This window comes from Cucurbita moschata, unplaced genomic scaffold, assembly GCF_002738365.1.
Source record: "Cucurbita moschata cultivar Rifu unplaced genomic scaffold, Cmos_1.0 Cmo_Scf00016, whole genome shotgun sequence".
Taxonomy (NCBI): domain Eukaryota; kingdom Viridiplantae; phylum Streptophyta; class Magnoliopsida; order Cucurbitales; family Cucurbitaceae; genus Cucurbita; species Cucurbita moschata.
This window is the reverse complement of record NW_019268532.1, coordinates 468,891-490,413: the sequence shown is the minus strand read 5'-3', so window position 1 is coordinate 490,413 and position 21,523 is coordinate 468,891. Positions and strand designations below refer to the sequence as shown.

The following is a 21,523-nucleotide window of genomic DNA, read 5'->3' as shown; positions in this document are numbered from 1 at the left end:
TTATTGTCATTATAGGTATACTATTTCTTTATAGGTGTTTTTTGGGTCTCTAATTAATTAATTAATCTACTTGGGAGAGAAATCTGATTAGGGCAGGAATTAAACCATAAATTTTAAAGAGTTTTTACATAAAAAATGCTGGGATACAAAATTGATTGCACAATGACCATAACACCCTAAAACTACATTTATATCATCATCCTAATAATCTCATGGTTGCCCCTACGAGGCATGAACCTATAATACAGGACCCAAACCACAAAGAGGCTTCATACTCATGAAGATGTTCAATGAACTGGATGAGTAACAAACACAATAAATATGAATATTAGCTTGGGCCAAAATTTTGATTGGTTCTCTAGGGAAGCAAATGCATACGATTCGATCGGTCGAATTGAATTGTGGTTGCTCGTTCTTTCTTCGTGGTTGATTCGCTTTTCATGGCAGTGTATGATGTGTTTAGTTCGTCCTCTTGGAGACAGACTATGAAACACAAATCAAACCCCCCATTGGTTTCATTTTCTTCTCTTCCTTCCCTTTCCCAACTGCCCCGATTTGAAGGCGTGCTCTTGTTGTTGAAGGAAGGCGCTCGCCTTTCTGTATCGTTCTGCTCTTTCTTCTTCCTGCAGTGCCTTGTCTCTTGCCTTCACATCGAACAAGAAATGGTTATCCTTGCGTAGTTCACGGGCTGCTCCTTTAGCTTCACGTTTTAAAAGTTTCTGCAGCTTTCTTTTTTCAACTCGTTCACGATCTGGATCGTAGTCTCTGCCCTTAACGAAGCTGCGAAAGTAAGAACAAGAAATTGCAACAATTAGTGCTCTGTTTGAGGCTCCTACTGAGGAAGAACACTAGAGAGCATGAATAAAACTAAAGACGGAATAGAAGGAAAGTACTTCTCCTCAAATTTTGGATTCAGTAATTTGATTGGCACAGCCTTCTGCTTCCTCATTCTAAGAGGTTGCCGCCCCATATAATGCTCCTCCGTTTTGGCTTCAATTGCTTCAGCAACTTTTCTGAATTTATCACGTAATACATCCGGCATGTTCTCCTGCAGTGCCAATTCGTGTAAAATTGTCGAGAATGGCATGAAGATTTCTGGGAAGGATTTCAATTGGCCATATACGTTAACAAATCCATCAAGAGTTTCAATAACTGTCAACAGCACCCCGGCCCTGCAGTTTCAAAGACCAAACCTTCATCTATTGTTGGAAGATGTGGAATTGATATTTATCCATACTGAATACATAAAATATCATTATCAAGTATATAATACGAAACGTATAAATGCATATTCAGTTCTCGGTTCTTCTAAGTACGTCAGTCGCAAACAAAAATAAATACCACGCGACCAAGATCTAAGTAGTTGTTGAAACTTGGCAAGGTAGGTATAGAAAATCATATGGCATGGTGATAGGAGCCAAAAGGAACGTCTCAATCTATATTCCTAGCATCCTTCAATAACTAAGAGTTTGGCCACTTCTTTGGAATAGTTTAGAAAATTTTCGCTCTCAAGATCAATTTCGTTAAGACGCTAGAGTAACCCCAATGCCCCCCTCCCCCATCGAGAAAAAGTAGAGAGAAAAGTGGAAAGTGGATGCGACTATAGCAAAGTGCATAGAAAAGACCATACTGACTCGTGCGCGCACCCACACACACAGGTACCTGTAACTGTCGGAGCTAAAAATGGAAGAATGTTCAGTCAAATTCATCATAAAGAAGAAGTCCAGGGGGGTAATCTCGTTTGTAGGATTCTGTATACGCAGCAACTGCCCAAGTGCATGTAAATCCACTAGATTACAAATCTGCTGAAAAAAAATGGGTATCCTTGGTCATTGGCAATAGATCTACTACAAGCAAATGGGAATATACTTGGACAGTGGACGAAAGACAACCAAAAAATAATGGTGTGAACTTTTCAGTATACCTGGGGATTTTGCGAGGGTAATGACCTTCTACCAGCAGCTGCGATCAACAAAGTTTGGAGAAAGTTTATTGCTTCAGGACAGAACTTCAAAGATTGTTTGGCTACCTGCATTTTAAATGGAGCTTTCCTTGAGAAAAATGGCAGAAAAGGTACTCCAGGAAAAAGAATAGTTATATAAAACAACGCAAACATTCACTTAACAAATGCAACATAGCTACATTAATGTAAAAAATACAATTAGCTTATTAACATACATAGAGCAGAAGAGAACACAAGAAAGAGCCAATTGCAATATCCCGACCGGTCACAATAGGGCAACGCATCAAATATTCGCACATCAACAATATTGCTGGTGTGATGACCACATGGTGGTAGTCAGAGCAAGGAAATATCATTGACCACAGCCTCAAGAGAATCAAAGTTTTGGAAGAAGGCCATGAGCTATTCTCTGCAAGAAAAAGTTCAGTTATGTACAAAGGTATTTTGGTGTATATACTACAGGAGGAAGGAAATATACCTGGATTCTTATTATCAACACAAAACTGTTGATGAGTGTGGGATATCCTCGTCCTAGCACATGTAGCAGCATAGAAAGGAATCTGCCTACTCATCTCCATCAACGACTTGAGAAGCAAATTTAGTAGCTCCACGTTTAATGGCTTCTTATTTGCTGATACAGCAAAATATTGCAGAAGTATGCCATAGAATCTCTGAACGAGACATTAATACCAATGCTCAGAAAGCAACCCAATAATAATCAGAACGTACATATGCATTCAAAACAAAGAGGATAAATTCTATTGCAATGTTGGAGTGGAGAAGTGTATATATCATAAGCATTCAAGACCATAGCCACGATTCATGAAAAGGATGTTTGTTTTGTAATAAACACCAAATTTCTAGAAATTTAGTATTTATATGTAAGATCAATGAAGGTAAGATCAGGTACCTAATTACTGAGTAATAAATGAGTACAACACTCGGTGTAACTAGTGAAAAGCCTAGGTCATAAAAAAACTCCACTTACAGTAGCCTAGATGGAAAAGAGATGAAAGAAATGAAAATAACTAAAAGTACACTGGATATAAAGAGCGTTCCTTTATTGTTACTCCTGAAGCCTGAATTAAAAGAAAGGTGGGAAAAATGAAAGCAGACTAAAATTACTCTGAACATATAAATTCCCCAAGTAGTTTAAAGCACTAACATTTTATATGTCATTTTAATATATTAACAGCTTTCCATGTGTTTCTGACTTCTGATAAACAAGTTGAACAAGAGAACTACCAGCAGACACAATGCAATGTAACTTTATTCTACCAAAAAACGTATAAACATCAGTCCATTTCCATAACAATGATGTATTATGTGAGAACATAAAAATATAAAATAAGAGTATACCTGCATTTTTTCCAGATTTTTTTCTGTTAACTGGATAGCATTACTTGCCCGAATTCGATCAATGATCAAGATTACATCGCTATCTGAACAATCAGCCAATAATGACAAAAATTGGTCAAAGCTCTCTGGTGCTTCAATTATATAAGGAAGTTCTGGTTTATTTTCACGCTTCGTATTCTTTTCTAATTTCTTAGCATCTTCAGAGCTTCCTTCACTTTTACTACTTTTAACTATGGCACCCTTGTTTGCCTTTTTAGGATGGTTCTCATCCAGTTCCTTGTCTTCTTTACTTGCTTCATCGTCCTCTTCTGAATTAGAGTCAAGAATGTCATCATCACTCTGTTCCCAATCCTTCAAAGAATGCTTCCTTCCACGAGTGTTATCATCTTCCTCGGATTCATCATCAGAATCCCCACCCACATCATCACTACTGTCTGAATCTTCTGCAGAATCATCATCTTCACTTTCAGTGCCATCAGCATCCTTTCTTTCAAAAATCTCATCAACCCAACCCTTTTTATGATTGCGCTCATCATCATCAAGCGTGAATGAATCACCAAGATCATCCCCAGATATAAATTTTTGTTTCTGTACAGATGCATTTTCAGCATCACCGTCTTCATCATCACTAGAATTATCTGGCGCAAGCATCCGTTTCTGTCTTTCCTCCTGAAATGTAAAATGTCATTGAAGTTAATAAGCAGAAATGTCAAATTCTCAAATGTCAGCTACTAAACATCTCATAGTCTTCGATGATGATATGTAGGGCAAACATCAATATATCAGTAAATTATCATGAGTTTACCAATCTACACCTTTTGTTATGTTCCGTTTCAAAAACGTTAGTTTACACATGCAAAGTAATAATTATCAATAAAACTCCTAATTTCTCATAAATAGTTTACACGTGCGTTGATGACTTTCAAATTGAAAGCTTAACCTGATTCACTTATGACCACTTAGGGGTTAATTAATAGAATCACAAGTCTTTGCACGTGTGAACTAAATTTTTTTAAATGGAATCTAATGGAGGGGGTAAATTAATACACTAGTGAAACTACGGGACTTGAAACAATTATTAGTCAATTATTAGTTTAGAGATTTTATTGATACAACCCCATAGTTTAGGAGGTTTATATTGTTCTACATTTCACAATCCTTCAAGGAGCAAGAAAATTATCATACTGACATACAACAATCCCTAACTTAACTTGTTCTACATTCCACAAATCCCTTAAGAAGCTAGAAAATGTTCATATAGACATACAAGAATTCCTAACTAAACTTATTCTACATTCTACAAATAATTCAAGACGCAAAAAAAAAATGTTCATACAAATAAAGGAACTCCTCAATACTTGGATAGAATATAATATCAATCACGGTATAGAGAGTAGATCATTAAATGCACTTACCGCATTGAAGTGACAATCCACCAGTAAACTCAAAAATATTACATACCCATTTTCCGTAATTCACACAAATAGTAGCTAACAAACATGCTAGATACCATTAAAATACTCTGTTTTCCTTCACCTAAACACGAATTGAACTAGAACACAAACTGGAAAGAAGAAAGTTTGTATTAGAAAATCTAGGCCTCCATCACATGGTTACAATCATAAAATACCTCTAATTGTTCAAGCCGTTCCCGTTCCTCCTGGGCAATTTCTTCCGGGGTCTTTGTCCTGTCAGAGGGGCGTGCACGTATTTCCATTGCCATCTCTTTGACAAGCTTGTCAAAAGCATCAGGTTTTTCCTACATCATGCAGAAAGAAGTCCTGAAGTTGTTAGCATGAAAAATGTCATAATTAAAAATAAAAAAAAATAAAAAAAAAGATAGACGTTGACATATAAATATATAGAAAAGGAAACATTGAAAATAACCAAAAGAGGAAAACGAGTGCATACTACACAAAGAAGTCCTGAAGTTGTTTACTAAATTTTAAAAAAGATAATAACAATAATAATAGATACAGGATGGAAGACGACAGAAAAACAGAACTACATAATAAAGTAGGTGAAATTCAGAAAACATACAATTTAATACCTGATTAAAATTTTCAGTCTTCCCAGTAGCGAGCAAATTATCCTTCTTCAAATGCTCATTTGGAATACTCTTTTGAACAAGAGCCTTCAAGGCATTTGCGTTACCAGAACTAGTGAGAGATAATAATGCCTCAGACTGGACCAACGACTCAAACTTCTTGTCCAGGTCTTCAATAAGTTGTTCATTTTCTTCCTTATCCCTTGCTTTTTGTGCCTGAGAAAAAGTTTGACACATAAAAAGAATAGATTCAGGAAAAAATGAAAGAAAGCGAAAATTATCAGAATTTGTACAGGTGCAACTACAGGACGGTAAGAAAAAAGTTCACCTTGAAAAATTTGCTCTTTGCGATAATCTCATCCATCACTTCCTTCTTGCTTTTGCGTTTCTGTAAATTTAGATCATTGGTTTCAGAAACACTCAATGCTTTGAAACAAGTAGAGATACGCATATATGAGCTTAAACATGCATGCAACAAGTCTTTACATCCAACTACATTCATATCTACAGACCCATTGCATAGCCTAAAGTACAAAAGCAATTGTGTAGTACAAAACTTGTATGGAGTGTGCAACAACAGAAAGACAATAAAGTTTTCACATTTTTTCTCCCTGTAGAGGGATAACTTTGAAAGTAAGAGAGGAAAGACTTGTAAAATTTCATTTCTGAAAGGGAAAAGATCAAACAACATACATGTGTGCTGCATGTATGAAAACAATCAGTTTGTCCATATACGTCGATCACATAAAACGAAAGAAAACATAGATAGCAAGGAATCTCACGTTTTCCTCTCCCTCTAATAAACCACCTTTTTGTGGATATGGTGCACCATGATAAGCCCCTTCTGCATAGTACAATGAGCGGTATTAATGATATTCCGAAGAAACAAAAGAACAAGCTGATATAGGACTAGTATTCCATTAAGTGTTCATCGGCATTAACAGATTCCAAGTTCAACAGAAGAGAGGGATAACCAATAATAAGAAACTAAGTCCGGAGTTCATTTTTCAAAAAATTATCTAAAAACGGCATTAGGCTCTGAAAAAAATAAGGCTGCATTAGGGGAAAAAATGAACAAAGCATGCTGTGCAGTGATATAAATTAGCAAAAATTTTACACGTACTCTTAGTTTCAGCAGCTTCTGCATCGTCATCGTCGTCAGGTATTACTTCGTCCTCAAAATCGTCATTTGCAGGTAACGCGCCAAGACTATTGCTTCCAAAATAATCGTCATCTTCTCCATCAGATAAGTTAAATTTGCTGCTCTTGTTCAATTTTAGCTAAAGAAAAACGCAATCAGAACAGATTACAGTAAACGATGCTAGAACCAAATGCTCGAAGCAGACCAATGCACTCACCTTCCGTTCACGCTGCGAACGTAAAATAGCCTTGTCAAACTCCCCAAGCTCTTCGTCCTGTTCCCCAATTCGCTTATCGGAAAATTCTGTAGACTTACCACTTTGCTCGTACTCCCTCAACAGCGTCTTTTTCCTCTGCCTCACAAAACACACACTAAATTAAAAACCTAACGATCAAACTAAATGAAGAAACAACAGTTGCCTAAAGTAAAGCAAAAATCAATCAGTTCACAAGAATTATCAAGGGAGACACTACCTTTTCAATCGCAATCGAGCGAGCAAGGCCAATACGACGCTCTTCTCCCTTACGTTTCTTCCCAAGGACGTCAAATTTCCTACGAGACCAAATGCTCTCGAATGGATTCGCCTTCGGAGCACTGACCTTCATCGACAACGCTTTCGGACCAGCACTCTTCTTCTTCTTCTTGCTCTTCTTGTCCTTCTTATCATTGTTGCTCGAGCTAAGGTTTGATAACTTAGCCATGGATTCGCCAAGGAAGAGATTTGAACAGATGCCTCTAGGGTTTATGCAGTGCAGGGTTTTGGTCGAAGAAGAAACCTCTCTACTACAACCTTTCGTCACCTCAGATGGTAGCCGCCAATATCGAAAGCTCATGGAGACGAAGCCGCGGTTTGAGTGCATTGGGCCGTAATTAAGTGGCCCAATAAGGCCCAAAACTATGACGGCCCAAATATAAGCCCATGAAGTTACAGCCCAGCCCAGCCCAGCCCAGCGCATTCTATTTGGTATTTAGAGATATTTGAATTTTTATCCGGGGATGTTTCAATTTCATTAAACCTCATTTAACCACGTCTAATCTAATTTGATGACATTTAAACTTCATGATGAAATTTGATAAACGTCATAAGTTAAGAGAGCCATCGGGTTCCATTATTTAGGTTAAATGTATTATAAGGTGAGAGATTCGACCCTCTAACCTCTCGATAAAGGGTACCTGTCTTATGTCCCGAGCTATGCTCGTGGATCATCCAATGCCATCATTAGTAAATAAAACTCAACACTGTGATCTCATTTCTTAGGTTAAACTCGGAGATCCAAATTCCAAAGCTTACAAAATCCATAAGCTTACAGAGTCATCGGGTGCCATTTTTTAGGTTAAAAGTATAATAAGGTGAGAAATTCGACCCTCTGACCTCTCGATAAAGGATACCTATCTTATGTCCCGAGCTATGCTCGTGGATCATCCAATGTCATCATTAGTAAACAAAACTCGACACTATGATCTCATTTCTTAGGTTAAACTCGAAGATCCAAATTCCAAAACTTACAAAATCCATAAACTTACAGAGTCATCGGGTGCCATTTTTTAGGTTAAAAGTATAATAAAGTGAGAGATTTGACCCTCTGACCTCTCGATAAAGGGTATCTATCTTATGTCCCGAGCTATGTTTGTGGGTCATCCAATGCCATCATTAGTAAACAAAACTCGACACTACGATCTCATTTCTTAGGTTAAACTCATGAAGATCCAAAATCTAAAGTATACAAACCCATAAGCTTACAGGGTAATCGGGTATCATTTTTTAGGTTAGAAGTATTATAAGGTGAGAGATTCGAACCTCTAATCTCTCGATAAATGATACCTGTCTTATATCCCGAGCTAGCTCGTGGGTCATCAAATACCATCATTAGTAAACAAAACTCGACACTACATCTCATTTCTTGGGTTAAACTCATGAAGATCCAAATTCCAAAGTTTACAAAACCCGTAAACTTACAAAATCATCAGGTGCCACTGTTTAGGTTAAAAGCATTATAAGGTGAGAGATTCTACCCTCTAATCTCTCGATAAAGGGTACCTGTCTTATATCCCGAACTAGCTCGTGGGTCATCCAATACCATCATTAATAAACAAAACTCGACACTACGATCACCTTTCTTCGGTTAAACTCACGAAAATCCAAATCCGAAAGCTTACAAAGAAACCCTAAACCCTAGCTACCATTAAAACTATTGCATGCATTGTTAAAGTAATCTAAACCCTAAAAGCCACCAACTTTTCCAAAAAGCACTTTCTTGGGAACGAAACAACTTTATTTGGCCACAACAATATCACCACAAAATAACAACACACAACAAAAAGTAGTTCATATATTGTCTTTCACTTAACACAACAAAACCTCCACAACCACAAACCCTCCATACATATTACCCATCCATTACACATATGGGTTATAATTAATCCATTCCATTTTCCATTATTCAACCCGCCCCCGTCACCGTCACCGTCACCGTCTTCTTCCCGATCGCTCGAATCTCCCAACGTGCAATGGGATTCACAGGTGACCATCAAAGCTCGCAAGCCTATACGTTCAAAAGGCAAAGAACACGTAACGTTATCGAGTTTCAAAAGTCATTCCAAACACGAAAAACTAGTGAAGGATTACCCGATGTTTAGAGACGGGTGAGGAGCTGATGGGAACAAGAAAGACAGTGCATTGTAACCATGTTGCTGCTGCTGCTCCCACTCGGCCTGCTGAGCCATTGCTACACTCTTCTCCTTCTCCTTGATCTTAATTTCATTTAACCGAACATAAATTATAATTAAGCATCGTAAGCTAAAGCTAAAACGAAAAAAATAGCGTTTTAAACTAAATGTTACGAACACCTGCTTTGCCAGGAGAGCGTTTTGTTCCTGAATTGCTCGTTCCTGGTAAAAATAAATGAGAATGTGAGGTAAATTAATTAGAACAAAATCGAAAAATTAAATTATTTTATAGATTTAAAAAAAATGAAAAAAGTAAGAGAAATTTGCCTTTCTCTGAAGAGCAGAGATGGAATCATGCATGAGTTGGTTCTGAAACAAAAATTCCAAAATATATTATTCATTACAAAAAAAAAAAAAAAAAAAAAAAACATAAAAACATGAAATTCAAACATCCTTACTTTCCTCGAACGAACATGTTTGAGTGCAGTGTCGATTTGTTGCTCCAAGTTTTGCAGTTCTTTGACGCTTAATGAATCCAAATCTTCTCCCATGTAATGACTTCAATTATCATCCACACGATATCGATATTAATAACGAGAGATAGAGATCGAGACCTTGACGTTCAAAACGTTATACGAACTTACCTGTTGTTTCTTTGTAAGAGTTCGACTCTCGATTTGAGTCTATAATACTCGAGAGTCCAATTTTCCTGTGAAAATTCAGATTCAGTAGCTGCAATTTGTTGCCTGCCCACATATGAATATCGCTCATATCGTTCGAGTATTTTCTCCATACTGCAACAACAAAATTTGTAAAATCAAACGCATAAGCAGAGTGATTAAGTTAGAAGCTCGAATCTCAACGTCACATTATTGAATTAAAATAATCTGCTCAATAAAAACCAAGATCACGAATCGAAACAACCTCGAGCAACTTAACCCATACAAGATCTATTTCCAAATCGAAAACTAAATTTCACCCTAATTTCAGCTCAATCACTCGATATCATGTTTCTTTGTTTTCGAAACATAAATTTCTCACAAACCCTAATCCAAAATTTGCCAAAAAAACAAGATTTCAAACTAATATCATAAACAAATTTGAAAAAGAAAATCAAAATTGGTGCTATGAACAGTACAGATAATGATCTCAAAATTAAATGATATCTCTCTCTCTCCATCAATTCAATCTCTGAGTATCAATCTCTCACAGAAGAAGCAACCATTAATATAAAACATCAACCAATCACTGTTACAAATGATTTAAGCTGAATTGACAGCCAAATATTATATATAACAAAGGGGTTTTGAAAGTTAGGGCCTAGATTTGAAGCATATAAACACTAAGTGTTACTGTTCTATATCATGTCTTGTCCTAGACAAGAATAACATCTTTCCCATCAAATCATCTCTCTCTCTCTCTTACTTTGAATTAGAACACTCATGAATGCTTCAATTAGGGTTAGGGTTTATATTTTCTCTCAACCAAAAGTTGAGAATTTTATATTGTTCTTGAAGAAAGCCCTAAATTTGGTGTGAGAGAAGAAGGAAAATGAAATTTGAGTAAAATAATTCATCAATGTGTATAAAGATCACGTGCAAAATCAATGTGATAAGTCGGTGTATAGCTCAATTGGTCGAGCTATGTATTCTCGACGTGAAAGTTCGAGATTTGAATCTCTCAGTTCATATATTATTAAATTAATAAAATAAAATAAAGGCCATGAATTCTTTTTTAGTTAATAATAAGTACAAACGAGAGATTCATACCTCTGACCTCTAAATCAATTATATATATACGTTAACTAATTGAGTTATGCTCAAATTGACAAATAATCATGTAAAAAAATAAAACATAACATGTAATATCATTTCCTTCTTTGTTTTTTTGACAGAGAAACATACGAGATGACATAAAAACATGTAAATTTTAAGGATGTTTTGCTTAATATTTTCAAACAATTTTCAAAATCATTAATAAAAAATATTTTTTTTAATTAATTTTGACGATTAAAACAGTAATTCTTTGCTAATAAAAGCTAAGTTTCTTGAATATTTTTATCTTTCCACAAAAATAATTATAATAAACGAAAAACATAAAAATCCCCCGACAAACCCTTGATTAATTTCAAAACATGATACGTTCCTTAGTTTCAAATTGTTTTCTCAATAATATTCTATTTTTAAATAAACTAGTTGAAAAATAATAAATTATAGAGAACAATAAACAAAAAAACAATATTTACCTATTATTTTACAAATAAAACAATAATAACATTAAAAAAAACATGTCTAGATAACTAGGTTACTGTTCTGTTCCTCAAATTACTTCATTATTTTTGTCATAATTCAATTTAACACATTATGTTACAACATATTTGACTTACCTTTAACTTAAAAACCTAAGAATTTCATACACATTATAATTTATAATATAAGCTATTGAATATATATATATATATATAATTAACTATAGGCTTAAAAATCATTACCAAACCACTGTCTAAGTACTGTATATGAAGAACACATGCAAATAAATAAATGGGTAGAGGAAACTAGATCCTCATTCCCATGCTTCAACAACTGTTCACTTTCTTTTGTTCTGCTACCAACCACTTCACAAGTACAAAACCTAAGCTCAAATTCATGGGGAAATTATCAATTCCACTATACAAAAATAACCCAATTCAAAAAATCCAAAACGGTTCGATCCAAGATCGAAATCGAAGAACCCGCTCGGGTTAACGTAGAAAACAAGCTAAAAGTTTCAAGCTTTCATTAAATCGAGATCTAATTAAATCACGACTCAACCCACTAGCTTAAATACTCGATCATAACAAGCCGTAAGGAAAACTCAAGCCTCATTGTACTCAATCGAAAACAACCCATTTCAAAAAAATCCAAAAAATTTTGATCTAAGATTGAAATCCAAGAACCCGCTCGAGCTAACATAGAAAGCAAGCTAAAAGTTTCACGCTTGCATTAAATCGAGATCTAATTAAATCACGACTCAACCCACTAGCTTAAGTACTCGATCATAACAAGCCGTAAGGAAAACACAAGCCTTATTGTACTCGATCGAAAATAACCCATTTAAAAAAAATTCAAAACATTTTGATCCAAGATCGAAATCAAAGAACCCGCTCGAGCTAACATAGAAAGCAAGCTAAAAGTTTCATGCTTTTATTAAATCACAACTCAACCCACAAGCTTAGGCACTCGATCATGACAAGCCTTAAGAAAAACCCAAGTTTCATGGTAACTTTTCGCTCGATTTTACGATTTTATTGAATTTCAAGAAAAAAAAAGTCGGTGTTACGTGTAGAGAGAGAGAAAAAAAAAACAAATTAATGGGTCGGAGACGAAAGCTTTATGGGATTTGCTAGATCGGTGTAACAAAATCACCACCGAACCCAAAAGTTAAAGCGAATAGGGCATGACGATACAAAGAAAAACCCTAATCGATAAAGGAAGTGTGAGTTAAGTGGCAGTGAGGAGCAGGAAATCAGAAGAAATAGCCATATTTGGGGCCATGGGGTGAAAAAGGGAGAATCCAAAGATGAACACATTCTTATAACCAAAATTGAAAAGAAATTTAAGGTAAAAAAAAAAAAAAACAAACAAAAAACAAAAAATAAGAGAGACCCATTATAGAAAACATGAAGAAATTAAATGGGTTTGCATTAAAAACCCTAAAAACACAACAAAAACATTAAATTTAGCAAAAAAAAGACACAAAAAAAATAATAATAATGGGGGGTGACCTGGAATCAGAGGAGTATTCAAAGAGCTTTCCTTTGTGGGAGAAAACAATCAAAGCAACTTCAGCATCACAGAGAACAGAGATTTCATGAGCCTTCTTCAGCAAACCAGCTTTCCTTTTGGAGAAAGTAACCTGCCTGTTTATTTTGTTCTCAATTCTTTTCAGTTGAACCCTACCTCTTCCCATTTTTACAATCCAACCCCAAAAAACCCCCCTTTTTTTTTGCCTAAAAACCCTTCTTTTTTCTCTGTGTTTTCAAACCAACCCCAGTTCCCAAAACAACACACGAAAAAGGGAAACAAACCACAAGAACAGAAAGATAAGGGGTCCGAATGAAATGAAAAAAAGATTAGGTTTTCGGAAATGGGCTGCTGCCTGTTGCTGCCTGTTGTTGCCTATTGTTATAAGGAATCAGGGTGGGAGAGAGAGAAAGAGGAAAAAAGTGGTTTTGGAGGAAAACAAAAGTGGTTTTCAAAGCGGAAAGTGGTTTTGGAGAAAAGTGGTTTTTGGTGAAGTGCTGTCGAGAGGTGATAGGGTGAATGAAAGATGAAGAACTCGGTGTATCGTTAACAGATGTGGGGGTCGCTTGTACGGATACAGATTAAAGTATTTATTTATTTTATTTATTTTAATTTCCATTTCTATTATAGAGAAGGGCGTTTATGGTTCGTGTTGACGGCGCCTGTTTACGTATAACACCTAGACCACAAAACGCATAATAATGGAGAAATTTATTTATTTGGATGGACCATCAATTTTTATTTATTTTTAATTTTTTTTAAACCTTTTGTTTTCGATTGAAACGAGCACGAATAAATCACTTTCCGACGTTGTAAATAGCTAAAAACGTCCATGAGGCGGGACAAAAACGGGTAACCTTTTATTTTCAATCTTCATGTGAGAGCCCAAGCTTGCCGCTAGTAGATATTGTTCGTTTTGCCCTTATGGTTTTAAAATGTGTACATGGTTCGAGTTGGGGGATTTTTTTTTACCCAACTCAAAAGTTAGGTTGGTTGGATTGGTCACCCAACCTAACCCGAAACTTTTCATAACCCAACCCTCTATTTTCGGATTTGGTTCGGGTTCGGTCCCAATTGGGTTGGGTTTAGGGATTTTTTTTACCTAACCAAAAGTTCGGGTTGGTTGAATTGATAACCCAATCCAACCCCAAACTTTTCATAATCCAACCCAACCCTCTGTTTTCAGGTTGGATTCGGTTGTCAAATTTTTTTTTAAGTTTTATTTACCCACCATTTATAATTATTCGAATACAATCTTACCTAAAATATTATTAAAAATTCACAAACAAACACAAATTAATCTATAATTATTAAACAAAAAACGAAAATTGTAAACAAATAATATAATAAACTATTTTCGTGACTTATTTTATATATATTTATACGTACGTATGTGTATATATATATATATATATATATATATATATATATATATATATATATATATATATATATAAAGTCAATAGGGTACGGATTTGGACGGTGTCGGGATGAAGAGAGAAATACACTCTCCATCCTTAGCTCGTTTATCTAACGAGGAAAAATCTATTCCCGCTTCATTCTCATTCTTAATTTAAACGGGAATTCTTCATTCCGTTCAAGGTGGGACCTTGAGAACCCAACCCGACAAATTAAATAGGTCAATAGGAAATTGATTTAAAACTTTTCTATTAGTGGTGTACTTCACAATGCTATTAAATTCAGAGATTTGTTGATTTGTTTTTTTTTTTTGAAGTATGAAATTAAAAAATACAAGAGTTTATTAAAATAAAAAATAAAATAAAATGATAGACAAATAATAATGATAATAATTGAACAAAAAATAAAGTGAGATGTACAAACGTACGTATGAAATCTATTTTTGTAATGTAATGCACTTTATTTTGTCTTATTATGTCTAATTTATTACACTATTTTGGTTATTTAATAGACATATCGATAATTAAATTAATAATATCAACAAGAATTATAAAATCATGCCAAAATAAATGAAATTTAAAAAAAATAACGTTAAAAGCTGGAAAAAAGAGTTAAATTTTGATATACGAATTTAATTATTTCTACAATCATTCACCAGCATTTAGTACAAATTATTTCATTATATTCGTATGTTCAATTTTATGGATTAAATTCACATCTGTATTGCATTTATTAAACTCCCCACCCCCTTCAAAGTTTTTAATTTTAATAAATGCAATAACTTTTTTTACCATGTTTATTTAATTTAAAGAGCGTAAATTTAAACTTAGAAGGTTAAACTTAGAAGGTTTCCACGCCCTTATAAATGGTGGTTTGTTCTCCTCCCATCAATGTGGGACATCACAATCCACACCCCCTTCGGCTCTTTGGGCTTTCCCTTTCGGGATTCCCCTCACAACACCCTTATAAATGGTGGTTTGTTCTCCTCCCCAACCAATGTGGGACATCACAATACACCTTCCTACAGGCCCCTTCAGGGCCCAGCGTCCTCGCTGGCACTCTTTCCTTCCTCCAATCGATGTGGGACCGCCCCCAAATCCACCCCCGTTTGGAAGCCAGCATCCTTACTGGCACACCACCACTTGTCTACCCTCTTCGGGGAATAGCGGGAAGGCTGACACATCGTGTGGTGTTTGGCTCTGATACCATTTGTAGCCACCCAGATCCACCTCTAGCAAATATTGTCCTCTTTGGACTTTTCCTTTCGAGATTCCCCTCAAGGCTTTAAAATATGCTAGGAGAAGGTTTCCACACCCTTATAAATGGTCGTTTGTTTTCCTCCCCAACCAATGTGGGACATCACAACAATGGTATTATATTTTTTTTATTTCCTTTTATTATATATATTATATATATATTATTTTTCTCGTCTCAACATGAATATTGAAATAGGAGATACGGACAGAGATAAAGAAGATTTTCTTGTCTGAACATCTCGACAATGTCATATTTTTTTAAATTATAAACGTATCCCAAAATAATAATTAATATTAATGATGCCCTCTATATATATATATATATATATATATATATATATATATATATATATATATATATTTTGTACACTATGAAGTAATTTCATTGGATTCTTGAATTATTGCGGAAGGTTTTGACTACATTTATGGTAAAAATGAGTAGCTCAAGTTTTTAATTAATGAATATTTTATTTTTATGTCCTATAATTTTACAAACCATTATTTTTTTTAATAGCTAATAACTTTTGATTCATTGATGACAAATTTAATGTCAAAATCGGTTAAGTTGTACTCAGGTCGATATCTAAGATTTGTGATACAATCATACAATCGAGAATTACAATTTTCAACATATTTTTAGCAACGTTCAACTAAAAAGACCAAAAGTCAACCAGAGAAATCAAAAGTCAAAATGAGTTTCTCTCGATCACAAGATCAGAGGTTCAAATCTCGCTATCCAAAATCAGTCTTCACTCGAAGAAATTAAACAACGTAACCATATTTCAACCGAATCCGAGAACAAAAAATTAGATGAAAATCGAGCATCATATATATGGTTCATGTATTAATTACTACATATATTATTGTCACAATGGGTTGAAATAGAGTATGGTTTAATGTAATATATTTTTATAAGATAAGATCAAAGCATCATCCAATGCGAAGGCAACTCATTACCTTCTGGCTCAGAGTTTATGGCGTTTTCTTGATTTGAAACCTCTGCTGGATTGTAACTATAAATAACCCATAAATTAAATTAGATATTTAAATTTATATAAAATAAATAAATAAAGGGTTTTTTTTTAATTAATTTATTTACTTATGATAATTAATATAAAATTTTACCTATTTTCCAATGCAATATTATTGCCTTGAAGAAAGGCCTCAGGTTGTCCACAGTAATGCAAATTGTTGGGTTCCGAAGCTTCCCATGATGAATGAAGACCTGCACTGCTTTCTTCCAACTGCCCATTCAAAGGAATACATAGCCACATATTAGGGTTAGGATGTTCGGGTCACGGTTTTAATGAATCTAGGTTCGTGAAGCTCGAGTTTTTGATTATTTGTTCGATTTCGTTGGTGGGTTTATGATTTGTATCGAATTTAATAAAACGTTTACTACATTCTGTCAGGTTGAAGGTTCGATGTTTCCTTCCTACGTTTGAGTTTGCATACAATTGACATTAAATTCTCAAAACACGTGTCCACCGAGTAGGATCACGACTCTCGCTAAATTAGTCGATATGGGACTTTCATCCAACACCTCCCTTTAATCGAGGTTCGACTCCTTTTTCTTTTGAGGATTCTATTGACATAGCTAAGTTTTGAGCATGACTCTGATACTATGGGCTCTGATGCCATATTAGATGAACACGAGTCTCCACAATGGTATGTTATTGTCCACTTTGAGTATAAGCGCTTGTGGCTTTGCATTGAGCTTCCCCAAAAGGCCTCATTCCGATGGAGAGAGTATTTTTTTTTAATTATAAATCCATAATCATTCCCTAAATTAGCCGACGACGTGGTACTTTCATACAGAAACTAGAATTACCCATCTCATTTCTGGCGGGTTCAAGTCGAGACTCGACAGGTTAAATAATAAAGATTTTTTTTTACCTACCACTAAGTTTAGGGGTAACTCAGTGCAGTAAAAAAAATCACGTCATCATCAATTCTTGGATGTTTTTAATATATTAACCTAATTTCAACCAAATAAATATTAAATTTCATAATAAATTAATTAGTGCACTTAATTATTCCATACCTTCCTCCTCAAAGCTTGATTAGTTTCCAGCAGTAATTCTTCCTATAAACAAATGAAGAAAATTAACCCATTTAATTTCAAACATCCAACGGTAAAAAAAAAAATTACCTTCTTTTTTAGCTCAGATAACTGATCAAACACCGTTTGGTTCTGCAAAATTTCAATAATTCACAATAATTAATTAAAAAAAAACCCGAGCATAACTCAACGGTCATAAAATTTGTGCCCTTGATCACAAGATCGGGTTCGAATTTGCTACCTCCGCTCGTTGAACTCGAGCATTAATTTTACCTTAGTGAACCTGATTTGCTTCAGAGACGTTTCCAATTGAATTTCGAGTTGGTCCAATTCCTTCGTCTCCAAATCTTCCAATTCTTCTCCAAGAATTCGTCTACATAACACAAAAATAATAATTAATTAAGAGAAAAAAGGGTTTTTTTTTTAAAATTAAATAATTAAATAAGAATGAAGAACAGCTTGAAGAAGATCCTCCCACGGCGGAGGAGGAGGGTTGCGCCACCTCTGTGAATGCTGCAGACCTTCCACTTCTTCTTTCAGCTTCAAATACTCCTCGTACCATTTCTGTGTCCAAAAACATTCCGACCAAGGGCACGAGAGTAATTTTGAAATAGTTAAAATCACTTTTACCGAACATAATTGGGTCCCATTTTATGTAACTAAACCTAATCGAGCAAAGACGAGAAATGACCTCGGTGTCCTTGAGATGATGGGAGGCTGCCAAAGCTCCATAGCTATGTCTTTGATACCTCTCCAACGTCTTGGCTATACTGCAATTGGTTAACGAAAAGAACCCGTCTCGAGTTCGACATAAACAGATCAAATCAAGCACGGAGCTACACGAACGCTCCGAGCAAAAAAGGTTAGAGATTCGAATCGAGACATGCCTGGAAGAGCTGGAGAATTCATAGAGCTTGCCACCGGTGGAGAAGACGATGAGTGCCACCTCAGCATCACACAAAATGGAGAGCTCATAAGCCTTTTTAAGAAGGCCATTTCTTCGTTTTGTGAAGGTCACCTGTCGGTTTATTTTGTTCTCTATCTTCTTCAGCTCCACCTTACCTCTTCCCATTTTGTTTTTCTTTTTAAAAATTTAATTTTTTGCATTAAACTTGTTCTATTTATAACTCTCTCTCTCTCTCTTACAAAACCCTAGAGAGAGAAGAGAATCCCATATTCATAAACCCCTTTAACTTTATGTAGCTTGTAATTCATTGTCACGGTCTCCTTTTGTGTCAGCTTTTCCCGACAATTTAAGTATAACCCAGTAGATAAGACACTTACAACAAACCCTAATAGCGACCGTTGAAGTCTCTAACCTCTTGATCGAGTATTTATATTTTAACCAGTTGAGTTATGTTCAAATTGGTAATTTTTTTCTTCAGTGATTGTGTATTTACATAGTAGCGAGAGATTTCACCGAAGAACGAAACATTCCTTATAAGAGTTTGGAAACCTTTCCCTAAAAGATGCGTTTTAAACAGTGAGACTAATGACGATACATAATGGGCCAAAGTGAACAATGTCTGTTAGCAGTGAGGTTGAGCTGCAACAAATGATATTAGAGCCAGACACTGAGTGGTGTGCCAGCGAGGACGTTTGGCCTCCAAGGGGGGTGGATTGTGAGATCCCACATTGGACGAAGATGAGAACGAAACATTCCTTAGAAGGGTGTGGAAACCTCTCCCTAAAAGACGTGTTTTAAAATCGTGAGGCTGACGGCGATACGTAACGGGCTAAAGTGGACAATATTTGCTAGCGGTGAGCTTGAGCTATTACAAATGGTATTAGAGCGAGACATTGAGCGGTGTGCCAGTGAGGACGTTTGGCCCCCAATGGGGTAAATTGTGAGATCCCACATTGGATGAAGATGAGAACGAAACATTCCTTAAAAGGGTGTAGAAATCTCTCCCCTAATAGGCTTACGGTGATACGTAACGGGTCAAAGCAGACAATATGTGCTATCGTTGGACTTGGGTTGTTAGAATTAGCAACCGTCAACCCGAAAATTACTTAGAAAGTTAAGATACTTAAAACGTTCGATAAAGTTCAAATTCATTGGGTCGACTTTTTTCGTTTTAAATTTCTCTTTCTCTATGAAAGATTTAAGTTTTATTCCTAGGATTATAATCACAAATAGCAATCTTTTTGTATTGAAATGAACAACAATATATAGTTATATGGTGAGGTCTAACCCTAAAAAATAAACTAGAAATAATTCAATTTTAAGACATAAAAATAAAAAATTCCATTTTTAAAAAAGTGGGCCCCACTGTCATCTCTTTGGGTGTTTGAAGCCCTAATCCTACAGCCATTTGAAGCTTGTTGGGTCATTACGTGTCAACATTTGAGTGGTGGTGACCCTTATACCACTATCTGTTGTCTCAAGTTACTTTTGTAAAATGATGATTATACCCTTGACAAAACTTGAATATTACATGGGTTGGCTGCTTTTAAAAGAGAGGGAGGAGGAGTGGATGGTAAATTCGCATTACATGTTTCTATTCCATTCCAAAGGCGACCTTTTTGGGTGATTGACGTTGAAAAAGAAATAAAACTAGGTCCAAGACTAAATAGAGCACACTTTCGGATAATGTTTTGATTCTCAACCTCCAAATTTTTTTGAGAAATTCATTTAATGTGTCTCATTTATAGTATGAAACATAAAGCTATCATTCGGTCTCGGTCGCTCGAGCATTATTAATGAAACATAAAGCTAATTCAGTCTCGATCACCAGGTCTTGGTCACTCAAGTATTATTAACGAAACATAAAGCTAGCATTTGGTCTCGGTCGCCCGAGTATTATTAACAAAACATAAAGCTACCATTTGGTCTCAGTGGCCCGAGTATTATTAACAAAACACAAAGCTACCGTGGTCTCAGTTGCCCGAATATTATTAACAAAACATAAAGTTACCATTTGGTCTCGGTCGCCCGAGTTTTATTAACGAAATGTTGACATGACATGTTTTCGTAGTTGAGCTGCGAGATATGCTTAAACAGTGTTTGTAACCTAAAAGTGTGTAAACGAGTTGGTTGTTGGCTAAACCTAGTTTTATTTTAAATCGATTGACAAAACCATTTCACTGATAAACTCTCGATAATCCCGACCAGCACAAAGAACTCTCAAGTACGTGTTGTACACAACGAGTCCAATCGGTTTATTGAATGGTGTAAAGAAATCCAACAAATCAACTAAAATAATTTGCCTTTTGCTTTTCAATTTTTTGGCTTCTTCCCTTCATTGTATCAAACAAGAAGCAAAGAAAAGACATAGTAAGAAAGCAATATCTTGACATGAATTTGGCACAAGAGCTTGATGTGTTTATGTTTTTGGACTCACACACTCTACACTAAGACAGCCCTAGCACATGCACAAAGTACCATAAAGATGCTTCCATAGTTGCCCCTATAAATTTAAGGGTTGGACTGAATCGACACTCATCTATATACTATCCTCTTTGGATTTTCCCGTCAAGGGCCAGTAGAGAGAGGTTTGCTTCGTTTCCCACTCCATCCAATGTGGGATCTCACAACCCACGTCCATTCGGTGCTTGGCTTTGATACCATACATATATTGTCCGCTTTTGCCCGTTTTGTATCGTCATCATCTCACAATCCACCCTCGTAAAGTACATGGCTTTGGTACCATTAAGATATTGTCCGCTTTGGCTCCGTTACGTACCGTCGTTAGCTTCACGTACGTGTTTTAAAGTTGCACAGTGAAACCGGTACTCATTCAAATACTATTCTCTTTGGGCCTTCCCTAAAGGTTTTTGGGTTTTTCCCCTCGGGTTATCCCGTTAAGGGCCAGTAGGGAGACGTT

The 21,523-nt window shown here is 35.6% G+C and overlaps 3 protein-coding genes across 4 annotated transcripts; all 3 read right to left on the bottom strand.

Moving 5' to 3' along the window:
- Positions 1–167: 167 nt before the first annotated feature.
- Positions 168–7,211, bottom strand: LOC111454318 (nucleolar protein 14). Of its 2 annotated transcripts, none has more exons than XM_023095760.1 (14): positions 6,984–7,211; positions 6,728–6,862; positions 6,493–6,649; positions 6,152–6,213; positions 5,698–5,757; positions 5,373–5,585; positions 4,953–5,081; positions 3,323–3,991; positions 2,442–2,634; positions 2,179–2,372; positions 1,925–2,029; positions 1,663–1,805; positions 894–1,172; positions 168–780 (listed from the first exon to the last, which is right to left on the bottom strand). In XM_023095760.1, exons 1-14 carry the CDS (start codon positions 7,209–7,211, stop codon positions 516–518), a joined length of 2,832 nt encoding a protein of 943 aa, XP_022951528.1. In that variant the 3' UTR covers positions 168–515. The 2 variants fall into 2 exon arrangements, with proteins under 2 accessions (XP_022951528.1, XP_022951529.1); XM_023095761.1 differs by having other exon boundaries at positions 516–780; positions 1,663–1,802.
- Positions 7,212–8,822: 1,611 nt separating this feature from the next.
- On the bottom strand, positions 8,823–13,367 carry LOC111454319 (truncated transcription factor CAULIFLOWER A-like). Its single transcript, XM_023095763.1, has 7 exons — positions 12,941–13,367; positions 9,822–9,971; positions 9,636–9,735; positions 9,505–9,546; positions 9,358–9,399; positions 9,137–9,261; positions 8,823–9,053 (listed from the first exon to the last, which is right to left on the bottom strand). The coding sequence occupies exons 1-7, from the start codon at positions 13,123–13,125 to the stop codon at positions 9,026–9,028; spliced, it is 672 nt and encodes a 223-aa protein (XP_022951531.1). The 5' UTR covers positions 13,126–13,367; the 3' UTR covers positions 8,823–9,025.
- Positions 13,368–16,440: 3,073 nt separating this feature from the next.
- LOC111454432 (truncated transcription factor CAULIFLOWER A) lies at positions 16,441–18,829 on the bottom strand. The gene is made up of 8 exons (XM_023095917.1): positions 18,584–18,829; positions 18,388–18,466; positions 18,199–18,260; positions 17,970–18,069; positions 17,787–17,828; positions 17,679–17,720; positions 16,760–16,878; positions 16,441–16,647 (listed from the first exon to the last, which is right to left on the bottom strand). Exons 1-8 carry the CDS (start codon positions 18,766–18,768, stop codon positions 16,557–16,559), a joined length of 720 nt encoding a protein of 239 aa, XP_022951685.1. The 5' UTR covers positions 18,769–18,829; the 3' UTR covers positions 16,441–16,556.
- Positions 18,830–21,523: the final 2,694 nt, after the last annotated feature.

Excerpts from the sequence above, each read along its gene's own strand:
- LOC111454432 (XM_023095917.1), bottom strand. The coding sequence starts at position 18,768 with ATGGGAAGAGGTAAGGTGGAGCTGAAGAAGATAGAGAACAAAATAAAC. Across the intron at positions 18,467-18,583 it reads GAATTCTCCAGCTCTTCCAG|TATAGCCAAGACGTTGGAGA; the intron begins GCATGTCTCGAT and ends AACCAATTGCAG. Across the intron at positions 18,261-18,387 it reads ATCATCTCAAGGACACCGAG|AAATGGTACGAGGAGTATTT; the intron begins GTCATTTCTCGT and ends TTTTGGACACAG.
- LOC111454319 (XM_023095763.1), bottom strand. The coding sequence starts at position 13,125 with ATGGGAAGAGGTAGGGTTCAACTGAAAAGAATTGAGAACAAAATAAAC. Across the intron at positions 9,972-12,940 it reads GAATACTCCTCTGATTCCAG|TATGGAGAAAATACTCGAAC; the intron begins GTCACCCCCCAT and ends TTGTTGTTGCAG. Across the intron at positions 9,262-9,357 it reads ACGCTCTCCTGGCAAAGCAG|ATCAAGGAGAAGGAGAAGAG; the intron begins GTGTTCGTAACA and ends AATGAAATTAAG.
- LOC111454318 (XM_023095760.1), bottom strand. The coding sequence starts at position 7,211 with ATGGCTAAGTTATCAAACCTTAGCTCGAGCAACAATGATAAGAAGGAC. Across the intron at positions 2,373-2,441 it reads TGTTGATAATAAGAATCCAG|AGAATAGCTCATGGCCTTCT; the intron begins GTATATTTCCTT and ends TTTTTCTTGCAG. Across the intron at positions 1,173-1,662 it reads TTTAGCTCCGACAGTTACAG|GGCCGGGGTGCTGTTGACAG; the intron begins GTACCTGTGTGT and ends TTGAAACTGCAG.